Source organism: Lacerta agilis, chromosome 14 (assembly GCF_009819535.1).
Source record: "Lacerta agilis isolate rLacAgi1 chromosome 14, rLacAgi1.pri, whole genome shotgun sequence".
In the NCBI taxonomy this organism is placed as follows: Eukaryota; Metazoa; Chordata; class Lepidosauria; order Squamata; family Lacertidae; genus Lacerta; species Lacerta agilis.
In genome coordinates, this window is record NC_046325.1 from 7,961,938 (window position 1) to 7,977,016 (window position 15,079).

General features: G+C 40.7%; 1 protein-coding gene across 1 annotated transcript; it reads left to right on the forward strand.

The window, feature by feature from the left end:
* Positions 1-13,310: 13,310 nt before the first annotated feature.
* On the forward strand, positions 13,311-14,429 carry LOC117058980 (vomeronasal type-2 receptor 26-like). The gene is made up of 2 exons (XM_033170411.1): positions 13,311-13,431; positions 13,528-14,429. Exon 2 carries the CDS (start codon positions 13,530-13,532, stop codon positions 14,427-14,429), a length of 900 nt encoding a protein of 299 aa, XP_033026302.1. The 5' UTR covers positions 13,311-13,431; positions 13,528-13,529.
* The last annotated feature ends 650 nt before the right edge of the window (positions 14,430-15,079 follow it).

The window sequence follows — 15,079 nt, forward strand, 5'->3', positions numbered from 1 at the left end:
TGACTCTCAAAAGTTTTATTAGATGGAGGTTTAATGAAATGTTGTTACAACAAGAGAAGGTTGTACTAGATTGCAAACAAAGTTTAAAAGGCTTATTTGAGAATAATTTTGATAAAGACATGGAGGAGGAGGAGGAGGAGGAGGAGGAGGAGGAGGAGGAGGAGAAGAAGAAGAAGAAGAAGAAGAAGAAGAAGAAGAAGAAGAAGAAGAAGAAGAAGAGAGTAGGAGGAGGAGTTTGGATTTGATATCCCGCTTTATCACTACCCTAAGGAATCTCAAAGCAGCTAACAATCTCCTTTCCCTTCCTCCCCCACAAGAAACACTCTGTGAGGTGAGTGGGGCTAAGACAATTCAGAAAAGTGTGACTAGCCCAAGGTCACCCAGAAGCTGCATGTGGAAGAGCAGGGAATTGAACCCAGTTCACCAGATTACGAGTCCACTGCTGTTAACCACTACACCACACTGGCTCTCGAAGGGATACAGATGGTTTGGGATGCAAGTAAAGGTTACATAAAAGGTTTGGCCTTAGTGGAAAATTTGGTTGGAAGAACAATGATTCTTTTTTTTTTTTAAAGCTGTGACCACAAAAAAAGCTGTGACCACAAATGTTCTTTGTTCTCTTAAAAAAAAAAAGTAGAACCCAAGGCATAGGAGCAAACTCCTTGAGGCCGAAGGGATTTTGACCCACCTGATAAAATATTTGAGGTTGATAGGGGAACCATTTGCCATTAAAAGTTGACGGGGGAACAATTTGCATTCAAATGCTGCCCATGCACCATGTCATGTGACAGATTATGCAGTGCAGGATTTACATGCCCTCCCCCAATATTTTATTCAAGTTTGTACCTCTGCCCCAAGGCAAAGCCATCGTCTTGACTGGGGACACAATGAGGTGCTAAATCTGCTGGAGCCTGTTATTGGCTCTGACCTTACTTATCGTTGGCCTCCGAACCTTCTTTCCTCCCAGTCCCAATGAGAACCACACATCAATGGCTAAATACTCTGCCTGAACTAAACTCTGTCTAAGTTGTCTTGAAGCTAGGCCAAGGGTTTACAGAGAGATTTTAGCAGCACAGGCATGGGCTTAAATTACCAAATTCACCTCCAAATTCCAATTTGGAATTAATTGGCATTTGTATAAATTGTATAGATAAAGGTAAAGGTACCCCTGACCATTACATCCAGTCGCGGATGACTCTGGGGTTGTGGCGCTCATCTCGCTTTATTGGCCGAGGGATGTGCAGTTTCTGGGTCATGTGGCCAGCATGACTAAGCTGCTTCTGGTGAACCAGAGCAGCGCACGGAAATGCCGTTTACCTTCCCACCAGAACGGTACCTATTTATCAACTTGCACTTTGACGTGCTTTCAAACTGCTAGGTTGGCAGGAGCAGGGACAGAGCAACGGGAGCTCACCCCGTCATAGGGTTCTGAACTGCCAACCTTCTGATCGGCAAGCCCTAGGCTCCGTGGTTTAACCCACAGCACCACCTGCGACCCATAAATTGTATAATTAGAATACAAATAGAAGCATAGAAATACTTCATTGTCACCGTACCACGTGTTCACAGTGAGATTAAACAAGACCAATCTCTCAGTCCTTGTTACACTCTATGTGCTGTTGTACAACCACAATGTTGCTGTCTTCCATTCAGCAGCCTCACGGCCCACAGGTAGAAACTGTTCTTTAACCTGTTGGTTCGGCTTATGCTACTATATCTCCTGCCTGAGGGCAGGAGATTAAAAAGGTGCTGGCCAGGGTGTGAGTCATCCCTGAGAATGTTCCCCGCTCTTCTGAGGCAATGGTCTTCTGCGATAATATTGGGTTAATATTGGAAAAACCTATTTGCCATAACTTACTGACTAGGAAAGAGGCATGGCTCAGTGGTGGAACACATACTTTCTAAGCAAAAAGTCTCAGGTTCATTCCTAACCATCTTCAGGTAAGGCTGGGGAAGTCTCCCTCTGGTGCAAATGACATATGTTTGGTCAGCTCCTCATGGGAACTCTAGGATTTGTAGTAAATTCTCTAGTCACCAAGGGAAATACCCACTTCTGCCTCATTCATTCAGACTCATGCATTTGGATCAGTTTTGAGAGCTACCATCTGCTAAGGAGGGTTTTTGCCTAGCTTCAGATTCACTTCCTATCAATGTGCCTCTTCTCACACAGTAATATAGAGCAGTGTCTTCAGGTTTCAGATTGCCCATCTGCAGGTACACCATACTTGATGGATTGTCCCCAGAGATGGTGAAGCGTCCTTTTACTGAATCGGCATAAAACTGTGTGCTCCCACTCTCGTATATCCTTGCAATCCATTCCAATCCCTTTCCAGGAACCTGTCGCACCCAATGCATCTCATAGCTACTGAAAGTGAATCCAGAACCTTTACAGGAGAGGCGGAGGGACTCTCCGGGCCTTCTAATGCCCCCTTCAGATGGCTCAAGCTCAATTGCTGAGTGGATGCCTGTAAAGAAATATATATTATAAAACAAACCACTACGTACTTCAGCACCTTCTTGTCAAGGGAAGCTGAAAGGGCAGGGAAATACCTCTGAGCACTGCTGCAAAGAAGACAAATTGGAGCCAAAAGAACATTTTTCCTACTGCCATTTGGAGAGATATGAATTTGGAAGTGGTCACAGACATGGGATTGTGGCCCTGGGTAGGGAGACAATGTTGACTGATTTAAAGAGGAAGCTGCCTCTTTATTTGCATACCACAGTGAAGATAAGAGAGAGATGCAGCCAGTTTGCAACCTCTGTCTTTTTGCGAACATGAATTGGGGACTTGGTAGGGATGAGTAAATCTACTGAATTCAGTGTCTCCCGGTTCCTCTCAGTTTGCCCCAGTTTTCCAAACTTAATTTCAGTTATACATACTTCCACCAATTGTTTTCATTAGCTACTGGAGTTTAATATATGAGATAGACTCATGACATGCAAAGCGAATTATATCAAGCCTTTGCTTGTTATAATTGTGATGATTATGGCATACAGCTAATGAAAACCCCAAAGTTGAAATTGTTAAGTTGGGGTTTTCATCAGCTGTACGCCATAATCAACACAATTATAACAAGCAAAGGCTTGACATATCTCGCTTTGCATGTCATGAGTCTATCTCATATATCAGTTTCACCTTTTAAGTTGAATTGCTGAAAGAAATGAACCTTTCCACAATATTCTAATTTTTTGAGTTTCACCTGTATATTTCCCCGAAGTTTCATCAGCAGATTTCTCCTAATATGCACATTATTGTATGCAATTTTGCTTCAGGGTATTTTCACAAATATATGCATATATCTGCATAGTTTACATCACTATATGATTTGGTTGTTGTTGTTTTGTACACATTGCCTGGCTGTCTGGCTGTAGAACTGCATTGCAAGATTCAGAGAAGTATGAATTTTGAAAGATGGTTACCTTGGTTCATTTATTGTTTCAGAAAGTTTGTATGAGGTGTGTTCTCCTTTAAATCGCAATGAAATTTAATTTCTGCCCCATCCCTAGGAGTAGGTGGTAATTATTATTATTATTATTATTATTATTATTATTTCATTTACGTCTTCTTCCATGGCCTCAAAGTGGCATATATGGTTCTCATCCTCCCCATTTTATCCTCACAGCAATTTCATGAGGTAAATTATGCTAGGTGACAATGACTGGCAGAAGGTCACCAGGTCCTAGTAGGATGTGCTAACCACTAGAACACACACACACACACATGCACAGTAATAGGGCAAGAATCACAGTTCAAATTGTAAGTCAAGGAGACTGATTTAAAATCAAGTAAAAATAAAATACAGCAGTTCAGCTGTGTAAAAAGCTGCTTGTAAAATCAGCACTCTTGGAGGATTTCAAGGATGAATGCAGAGCAGCTGGCTTCTGTATGCTGGATGTGGGAGTGCCATTCTGCTCTTTGCCTGATATCTTAGAATCTTAGAATCATAGAGTTGGAAGAGAACACAAGGGCCATCCAGTCCAACTGCTTACAACCAGTCCAGGGCGTGGACCTGCCTGTCAGCTTCCTCCTCCTTAGTCTCAGTGTTGCCCAGCAGGGAGGAGGATGGGGACAAAACAAGCAGTTGGCCTTTCTTGCTCCATCTGCTGTTGTAGGTTGAAAAAGAAACTTTAAAGATTCACACAGAGCAACTCAGCAATGAAAGAAACTGTCCACTCATTGGTGGTTTGTTTGTTTCTTAAAGGTTATGTGATTAACCACCATGACTGTCAGTTGTATGGTTGACTCATTTCTGCCTGCTCACAGAAGAGAGAAGCCTTTCTCTTGCAAAGTGGATAGGGAGCAATATAAGCCCTATTGAGCAACAGGTTTCAGGTGGCAGAGAAGAACACAGGAAGAGCTTGATGTAAGGCCAATGGCGCATCTAGTTGAGCACAGTGGCCACTCAGGTGTCTGCAAGAAATGTACAAGGAAGACCCAAGCACAAGAGCAATTTTCTCACATCCAGCTTCCAGCAACTGGTATTCAGAAGCATACCGACTCCCAACTCTGGAGAGATTGGGTTAGAGAATGGAAAAAGTGCCTATCACAAAGAGTCATGGTTTCAGGCAGGGATAGTGACGGTCTCCTGGTGGACTCTCTCTTCCTGCTGTGGGTAATCTGGGTCCGGGGGGGGGGGAGAGATATCCTCTTTTGTCAAATGCAGCCTTGGAAGCCATCAAACAAAGCGTGCTAATCTGAATAATATTTACTAACCTTCTTGGTGCTGGAAGGAAGCCTAAGGAACTAAGGCTGATGTTGGCGATAGAATGCCATGTTCTAGGCCTTATTGGATAAATGAGAAAGTTAGAAATCATCAGGTAGAGATAGACTCAACTTGACAGCTCTCAAAGGATTCAAATGTGAAAGTGCTTATCTTCTAACAAAAATATGTAATCATCGCTAAGGATTGAGAAAGGGCTAATGTAACACCATTTTTTTTAATCGGAGGCTGATCCTGGAAATTACAGGTCAGTTAGCTCAATGTCCAGCGTAAAACTAGTGGAAAGTATTGCTAAAGATAAATAACCAAGCAGATAGAAAAACAAGACTTCCTGAAGCAGAACCAGCATGCCTTTTGCAAGGGCAACTCCCATGTCACTAAATTATTAGGTATCTTTGATTGAGTAAACAAGCATATTGACAGAGCTGATCTCATCGAAACACTGTACAGTGGTACCTTGGGTTAAGAACTTAATTCGTTCTGGAGGTCTGTTCTTAAACTGAAACTGTTCTTAACCTGAGGTACCACTTTAACTAATGGAGCCTCCTGCTGCCACCATGCCGCCGCCGCACGATTTCTGTTCTTATCCTGAAGCAAAGTTCTTAACCCAAGGTACTATTTCTGGGTTAGGGGAGTCTGTAACCTTAAGCATCTGTAACCTGAAGCATCTGTAACCCGAGGTACCACTGAACTTGGACTATCAAAAAAGCTTTTGACAATGTAATGTACCAAAGACTCCTGAGTAAGCTTAGCAGTCGTGGTTCTTTTTCTCTTAATACTTTGCTTCAATATGGTATGTTTCTGGAGGCCAGCAATTTAAAAACCATTTCAAAATCTCACACCCAAAACTCCTATCATATTTGTGGCTAGGTGCTTCCTCTTTCTGTGTGTAATGAATATTGCCATCCCGGTCATCAGAAAAAAAGGGAGGAAGGGGAAAAGTTTTGCTGCTATAATTGTGTCCCATGCCCAGACTGGTAGGTATTGTCCTCATTATACAACGTTGTCATCATATGTGTTTAATTCAATGTGATTTTAAAGATGAATTGGGACTGAACTGGTGCTTTTTATATTTTTCAGACATGGATGACTGTTTCAAATGCCCAGAAGATCAGTATCCAAGCATAAACAGAGATGATTGTATCCCAAAGCGTAATAACTTTCTGTCATATGAAGAACCAATGGGGATCACTTTAGCATCAGTTGCTTTGGGGTTTTCCCTCATCACAGTTTGGGTGTTAGGGATTTTTATTAAGTACAAAGACACCCCCATTGTGAAGGCCAACAACCGAGCTCTTACGTACACTCTTCTCATCTCCCTACTTCTCTGCTTCCTCTCTTCTTTCTTAATCCTTGGTGAACCTTGTATGGTGACCTGCCTTCTTCAACAACCCACTTTTGGCATCATTTTCTCAGTGGCCGTTTCTTGTCTCTTAGCCAAAACCATCACTGTAGTTGTAGCTTTCATAGCCCCCAAGCCAGGTTCCAGCATGAGGAAGTGGGGGGCAGAAGACTGGCCACCTCCATTGTCCTTTCGTGCTCCCTCATTCAAGCAAGCATCTGTGCTTTTTGGATAGAAATGTTTTCCCCCTTCCCTGATTTAGATATGCACTCAGTAATGGGTGAAATTATTGTGCAATGTAATGAAGGCTCTGTTGCCATCTTTTACTCTGTCCTGGGCTACATGGGTCTTTTGGCCATCACCTGCTTCATTGTGGCCTTCCTAGCCCGCAAGTTACCTGACAGCTTTAATGAAGCAAAGTTCATTACATTTAGCATGTTGGCATTTTCCAGTGTTTGGGTCTCTTTTGTTCCAACCTACTTGAGCACACGTGGCAAACACATGGTGGCTGTGGAGATCTTCTCCATGCTGTCCTCTAGTATTGGGTTGTTGGGTTGCATCTTTTCCCCTAAATGCTACATCATTGTTTTGAGACCTGAACTAAACAGCAGGGATCATCTAAGTAGGAGAAAACATTAAGCATTCTATCTTTCAGCCACTACATCGTAACATCTAGTCATGATCCTTCTCACACAGTGGCCAAACAGAAGACTATCGGAAGTCCAAGTATTTGTGGGGAGATACCTTTGCATAACATTAGCTATGCTTAATTATATATTTTAAAAAAATGTTTAGGAACGACAGGTAAGAATGTACCAAAGGAGAATGTCACTTTGTTTGTCAAAATGGTCATTGAGTCCAGCAAACTATAAATCCAAAAAGGGACAGACTCCTTCCCGGAAGTTATTATGAGTGCTGATACAAAACCCCAAGAGTAATTTAGTACTTGGGGTGTACTATTTCCATCTAAAAACAATGCTTAGCAAGAACTTGAGATGCAGAAATCATCATCATCATCATCATCATCATCATCATTCCAAACAGGAACTGTTGTAGTAATGGGTAACTTCAACTATCCTTACAGAGACTATACCCTAGAACAGTTGGTCACAGAATGATTAGACAGAAAATGACCTTGGACCTTGGACTTTATCTTAAGAGGCAATCAGAACTTGTTGAAAGATGTCATGCTGTTTAACCAGTTGGAAGCAGTGACTGCTGAAATAAATATAAATGACCAATTGCCAAGAAAAGCCATTACAGTCAAATTCTACTTCCAAAGAGGAACCTTACCTCCAAAAGAGGGGATGGGGGGGGATTTAGGAAGCAATGTCAATGGAATCAAATTACTACAAAATGCTTGGGAGTTGTCAAAAAAAAAAAAACAGGATTGGAGAATCAGCTGGTTTATACAGTATACTGCAGATCTGTGGAGGTATCATCAGGGGTGCTGATGTGTTTACCAAGTATAGTTGGAAGATGCTAGAGACAATGAAGCTTTCTTCATAAATCCATTTGTCTTCACAGTAGAAGGTACTGGGCAGATGTCTGCACTTGAACTAAGAAACAAACAACAAAGAAACTCCCTAAGTTACAAAATAAAATCTGGCCATGGGCTTTGTACCTGAGGCTTGAGGGACCACCAATAGTGACTCCCTCAAAGACCTCAGAGGCATAAGAGAAGAGAGTTAAAGGTATGGGATATCCTGGGATATCCTATTCATCATTGTGCCAAGTCCCAAACTGAACAGCAGGGAACAACGATTAAGGAGAACACATTAAGCATTCTATCTTTCAACCACCATTGGTAAGGGGTATCCTGTACCCAAACTGTAAATTAATGAAAGAACCTTGAACCTAGCCTAATAAAACATTAACAGCTAGTGCAAACTTTTTAGCATTGAACATATATGTTGGTGATAGTCTTTCTCTCACCAAAGAAAACCCTGCTTAAGCAGAGCCAATGTTGATTGCAGTGCTCTCTCTCTCTCTCTCTCTCTCTCTCTCTCTCTCTCTCTCTCTCTCTCTTTCTCTCTCTCTCTATATATATACTCTCATTTTTTCATTTATTTATTTATTTATTATTAAAGATTTTCTTGATTTACAAAAGTGTGTGCATTTTGACTTAAGAAAATCACAATTTTATAGTTCAAATCAGGAAAAATAAATACAGTAAATACAACGAAACTGACCAATCACCGTGTTAGATTCCAACTCCTACTTCACACATTAAATGCTCGTTTCTGTCTGAGACTCAGGAACCACCATGACAGCAAGTGAGGCCGCCATTGGGGCTAGCAACGGAACTGACGATTAACCGTGCTAGAGAAGAAACTAAAAATTTTAACAAATTTAGTTTCTTCTCCTGTTAGATACACAAAATGTATCTGCTCCTCATGGAAATCTGGAACCAAGGTCCCATATCCCTTCTGTTCAGCAAGCAGAGAAGACTTCTGGTCACAAATGGAAGACAAGAAACAATGTTCCAGTTACAAGTAGGTAGCCATGTTGGTTTGACATAGTCAAAACAAAATAAAAAATTCCTTCCAGAAGCACCTTAGAGACCAACTAAGTTAGTTCTTGGTATGAGCTTTTGTGTGCATGCACACTTCTTCAGATACTGAAGAAATATCTTCAGGATATCTGAAGAAGTGTGCATGCACATGAATCTGAATGCACACAGGGTATCTGAAGAAGTATCTTCAGGGTATCTGAAGAAGTGTGCATGCACACGAAAGCTCATACCAAGAACTAACTTAGTTGGTCTCTAAGGTGCTACTGGAAGAAACTATGTGTTTCCTACCAAAAGGGTCCCTCACTATCAAAACACTGAGAAAGCAATTACTATCCCCCAGCAATTATCCAAAGCACAATCATTTGCTCATGCAGTCAAAGCTTCAGAGACTTTCAAAAAGGCAGGAGGAAACAATCTGTAAGCAAGCCTCAAAGTGGTTATAAATGAACACCTGTGCCATGGGGAAGCTGGGATTAAGTGCAAGAGGCAGGTAGGGCCACCTCTGGCACTTTTCTCCCTTTGTTTTTACAAGCTCGATATAAGGAAATAGGTGCAAGGCGGCTCATATTTAGAATTAAGATTTGAGGGAAGCATGTTAGGAAAAACATTGCTACTGCTTCTTCTGCCTTCCATTGTGTCCAAAGTAGGTCCCATGAAATGTCTCACAGGTGAGCCCCTGCCTATACCACATGAATGGTACCAGCCAGGGGGTCTCCTCATTGGTGAGATTACTTCTCAGATCATTTACTTTTTCCATGAAGTTTCGTTCAAGGAACATCCTACTCAGAACCTCTTCGAGATTCCACAGTAAGGACCCCCCCCCCCGAATCTCTAATAATGTAGAAATTTTGTCAATGTAAAATAAATATGGGGTAGTATCCAATGCTCTAAAGCAGGGGTCCCCAAACTAAGGCCCGGGGGCTGGATGCGGCCCAATCACCTTCTAAATCCGGCCCACGGATGGTCCGGGAATCAGCGTGTTTTTACTTGAGTAGAATGTTTCCTTTTATTTAAAATGCATCTCTGGGTTGTTTGTGGGGCATAGGAATTCGTTCATATTTTTTTCCAAAATATAGTCCGGCCCCCCACAATGTCTGATGGACAGTGGACCGGCCCTCTGCTGAAAATGTTTGCTGACCCCTGCTCTAAAGATTTATGCATGAGAAGTCATAAAACATTCATAGAAGTCATCTCTATGAGTATTTCTTGTGCATTGGAAAGAGAGATTAAATATATTGATATATTTTTCTCAAGAGATCACAAAGCGACTTTGCATTACAGATGACAAAACAAATTGTTTCTCTTTCATGGATCACTGCTTTGTCGTGGCGAAGGGACTTGAATAACTCAGAGAAGCTATATGCTATGCTGTGCAGGGCTACCAAAGTATAAATAAAGGTTTGGCTGACAAGAATGGTGATACTTAGCTGTAGGGAATCATAAACAAATGGAATAGATATTAAATTGGAAAGAGTTTCAATTGCTCATATAGATTAGTGGGATTATAGCGTAACAGCTTCATGCATTGTTAAATACATCAATTGGTGGGGGGGGGGATGTCTATTGTCAGGGTGGTGACCAAGTTCTGGCAACATGTATTTATTTTGGATTTGCTGTAAGTGATCTCAACTCAGTTACGAACAGGAACTACGAGCTTTGTAGCATAATGATTTCATGCATGATAGACTCATCTTCTGAATTAATGAAAGAAACACTATTGGCAGTGTCATTACCAAGTTCTACCAGCATGTTCTGGCTCTGGTGTTTGCCATAAATGAAATCAACAAGAACCCCAAATTACTACCTAACGTGACACTTGGTTTCCACATCTCTGACACCTATTACGATGCAAGGATGACCTATCGCACCACCCTGGATCTGATTTTCAAGTCACATACATTTCTCCCCAACTACAAGTGTGGCACACAGAAAAACCTCCTAGCCATCATTGGAGGACTGGGTTCTGACACTTCATTCCATGTGATGAACATCTTAGGTCTGCACAAGATACCACAGGTAGGATATGTGCATGGGTGCTGATGGTAATATTATGTTTTTTTTTCTGTTATCTTTCAGAAGAAAAAAATAGTGACTTAGAATTTGGCTGTATTTGCAAATAAGATAAGATCTCAATAACTTAAGAAAATTCAGCCAGAAAAAGACCCTATCTCTCACCAACTTCAAAAATTCTTTTTTGTTATGCAGAAGCCTCCTGGAAAAAGTAGACTACTCTGAACATATCTCTGCAGTATCTTTATGTTTTCTTACAGCTTACATATGGTTCGTTTGCCATAGATGAGACCAAAATAATGGAAGTTCCTCCTTTTTACCGCATGGTCCCAAATGAAAACCTTCAGTATATGGGGATTATATGGTTACTTCAGCATTTTAGGTGGACATGGGTGGGGCTTGTTGTTGTGGATGATAACAGTGGAGAGCAATTCCTAAAAATACTGGAGCCATTATTTTCCAGACATGGAATATGTTCAGCCTTCACAAAAAGAATCCCACAAGAAGTTCGTATGGAGGAATTCCTAAATCATTTTTATAGGTCAAGGCCAATTGATTTATCTCGGGAAGATCGTAAAGCCAGTACAATGATCATGTATGGAGAATCTTTAACAATCTTGCGGCTGAAAACGTTCCTGCATTCACCAGAATCAGGAAATACAGAAAACCTATTATTTGGAAAGGTGTGGATTGTAACAACCCAGACAGACTTTATATTAACAGGTGCTGCAAGAGGATGGGATTTCCAGATGTTCCAGGGTGCCATTTTATTTGCTATTCACACAAAAGAGGTTCCAGGTTTCAGGGAATTCCTTCAGAATATAAAACCTTACAGGACGGAAAGAGATGGTTTCCTCCAAAATTTCTGGGAACAAGCATTTGATTGTTTTTTGCCAGATCCAGGTATGCCTGTGATGGATGATGACACTTGTACTGGAGAGGAGAGGCTGGAGAGTCTCATTGCAGGTCTTTTTGAAATGCACATGACAGGTCACAGCTACAGTATCTATAATGCAGTTTATGCTTTGGCTCATGCTTTGCATGCGATTGACTTCTCTAAATCCAAACGCAGATCAAAGATAGTTGGTAGCAATATCCAACTTCAATCTTTGCAGCCTTGGCAGGTAATTTCTTCTCAACAAACTCTGCTGATTTCAATCACCCAGATTGCTACAGGGTGAGAATACATTACTTTTTGTTCTCTTTGAATAAATAATGAAAACCTTTTACACTGTTTTTCTCTTAAAACGTGGGTTTACATTTCCTTTCTATTTCTGAAATTTGCAATGAATTGCATTCTGAAATCTTCAGCATGCTGTTATTTTGTGTTGATTTCTTTCCTTTTATTTTTCAAATAGATCCACCAGTTTATTCAAGGCATCTCCTTTAACAACTCAGCTGGAGAAACTATGTCCTTTAATGATCAATGGGAAATGAGTGGTGGGTTTGACATCATGAACCTGATCACCTTCCCAAACAATTCCTTTCGGAGAATAAAAATTGGAAGTATTGATCCCTATGCTTCTGATAGGAAAATATTCACCATTAGTGAGGATAACATTGTGTGGCACAGATATTTTAATGAGGTATTGATTCTAGTTCTATCTTAGTAAAGCCATTGTGTTCAACTATGAACTAATAATAATAATAATAATAATAATAATAATAATAATAATAATAATAATAATAATTTATTTATACCCGCCCATCTGGCTGGGTTTCCCCAGCCACTCTGGGCGGCTTCCAATAGAACATTAAAATGCAATAATCTATTAAACAGTAAAAGCTTCCCTAAACAGGGCTGCCTTCAGATGTCTTCTAAAAGTCTGGTAGTTTTTCTCTTTGACATCAGATGCGAGGTCATTCCACAGGGCAGGTGCCACTACCGAGAAAGCCCTCTGCCTGGTTCCCTGTAACTTGGCTTCTCATAGTGAGGGAACTGCCAGAAGGTCCTCAGCATTGGACCTCAGTGTCTGGGCAGAACGGTGGGGGTGGAGACGCTCCTTCAGGTAACTAATATCCCCCCCCCAAAAAAAAAACATATTCTGATTTTGCAATGGCACATAAAGCTGTTGAATGATTTCAATTATTCATTTCACATTCAGAAACAAATACATGCATTTAAATTCCATATAATACTATTCCTGTTTTGAATATTATTTAACCTTTCCATACATCTTTAATGAACATTTCAATTTAATTAACTTTTTGCTCTAGGTAAAGTTAGGTAAAAGACACCTGGACAGCTAAGTTCAGTCAAAGAAACTATGGGATGTGGAGCTCATCTTGTTTCAGAACAAGCCCTCTGCACAACTGCCCCCAAATACATATCTAGTACCCACATGTGTTTCGATGTACATGCCCTGAGTGTCATGCCAGGATGGAATAAAATAGAATCAGAAATGATTGTGAGAGTGAATTTTTGTGTGAAATAATATTATTCTCAAGTCCTTTGTATGCTCTGTAATGATAGTTTGAATATCACATAAAACAATGGGAAAGAGGAAACAGAATACTTATTTTAAAAAAAACCTACACTGAAATAAAATTCATGAATCTATGTTTATTAAATGTGATACATTTCATTTGGTCTGAACATGCTGCAGGGCTGTCTCCATCACTGTGATATGGGGTTTGGGCTACATCAGCAAGTAAGAAGTGTATTTTTTATTAAAATATCACGAATTCTAAAACCAATCAATATGTATATGGACAGGTGGTTCCTCTTTCTGTGTGTAATGAATATTGCCACCCTGGTCATCAGAAGAAAACGAAGGAAAGTGAAAAATTTTGTTGCTATGATTGTGCTTCATGTCCAGAGGGGAAGATTTCAAACCAAACAGGTAGGTCATGTCATTTTGCCGTAATACAGGCTGAAAATAATTTGCCATATTCAATGAATTGTCACTAAGTTCAGATTCCCCCAACCTAAATTTCAGATATGGAAGACTGTTTCAAATGCCCAGAAGATCAGTATCCAAGCAAGAAGAGAAATCAATGCAACCCCAAAGTTATACATTTTCTGTCTTATGAAGAACCTTTAGGCAAAGGCTTAGCTTCAGCTGCAGCTTCTTTTTCTTTCATCACAACGTTGGTGTTTGCTACCTTCATTAAACATAAAGAGACTCCCATAGTCAAAGCCAACAACAGGGACCTCACCTACATTCTCCTTGTCTCCCTCCTGCTCTGCTTCCTCTCCTCTTTGCTATTCCTCGGCCAACCGGGGAAAGTGACCTGCCTTCTCCGACAACCAGCTTTCAGCATCATCTTCTCAGTGGCTGTTTCTTGTGTGTTGGCCAAAACCATCATTGTTTCTCTAGCATTCATGGCCACAAAACCAGGATCCTCAGTGAAGAAATGGGTGGGGAAAAAAGTGTCCTATTCAATTGCTGTTTCTGGTTCACTTCTTCAAATGTGTTTTTGCACGGTGTGGCTCTTAACTTTCCCCCCATTCCCTGATTCAGACATGCATTCAGTGAATGAAGAAATCATTGTTCAGTGTAATGAAGGGTCAGTCGTAATGTTTTATTGTGTCTTGGGCTACATGGGTCTTCTGGCCATCACCAGCTTCGTTGTGGCATTCCTTGCTCGCAAGTTGCCTGACAGTTTTAATGAAGCCAAGTTCATTACTTTCAGTATGCTGGCATTTTGTAGTGTTTGGTTGTCCTTTGTTCCAACATACCTGAGCACCAGAGGGAAAGGCATGGTGGCTGTGGAGATCTTCTCCATCTTGGCCTCCAGTGCTGTGCTTCTGGGATGCATCTTTTCCCCTAAGTGCTACATCATTGTGCTTAGGCCTGAACTGAACAGCAGGGAGCAGATAATGAAGAGAAAGAATTAAGAAAATTGTCCTCTTTTCTCCAATATACTGCTTTGCATGGTGGGCAATTATTTTGGGTACAGATCAGCTACAAGGACAGTGGTATAAAATAATACATAAACTGTGAGCAGACTAACTGTGCGCAGACAAATGAAGCTACGTATGTATAAATTGTCAGAAACTAAGAGTTTAAGAACTGCAAGGGTTTTCAAAATGCTAAGAAGGGCTCCTACTGCATTACAGGAATATTTTTGTGTAATACCAATGCTTAATTTTAAGAACAGTTCCTTAAGGGAGCCAGAGTGGCCAAAAGGCAATCAGTTATGATGGGAGCTCGAGCTTAGCCAACTGATCAGAGGTCATAGCATCAATTGAACTCTTCCAGAATGTAAGTGTGATCTCAAATAAGGCACTGTGGTTTTTTTTGTTTTTTTTGTTGTTTTTTGTTAAGCAGAAATTCAACAGTTGCTGAAGATGCATTGGACCTCCTTTTCACCTTCCATTCCCTTAACCCCTTCTCTCTCTCTCTCTCTCTCTCTCTCTCTCTTTCTCTCTCTCATTCCCTTTGATCTTAAATATGATGTGATCATGTAATTTGAATGGAAAATTATACTCTTTTATATGCTGAACTGGATGAGTGTACAGCTATTTTATACAAGTAGTTCGACAAC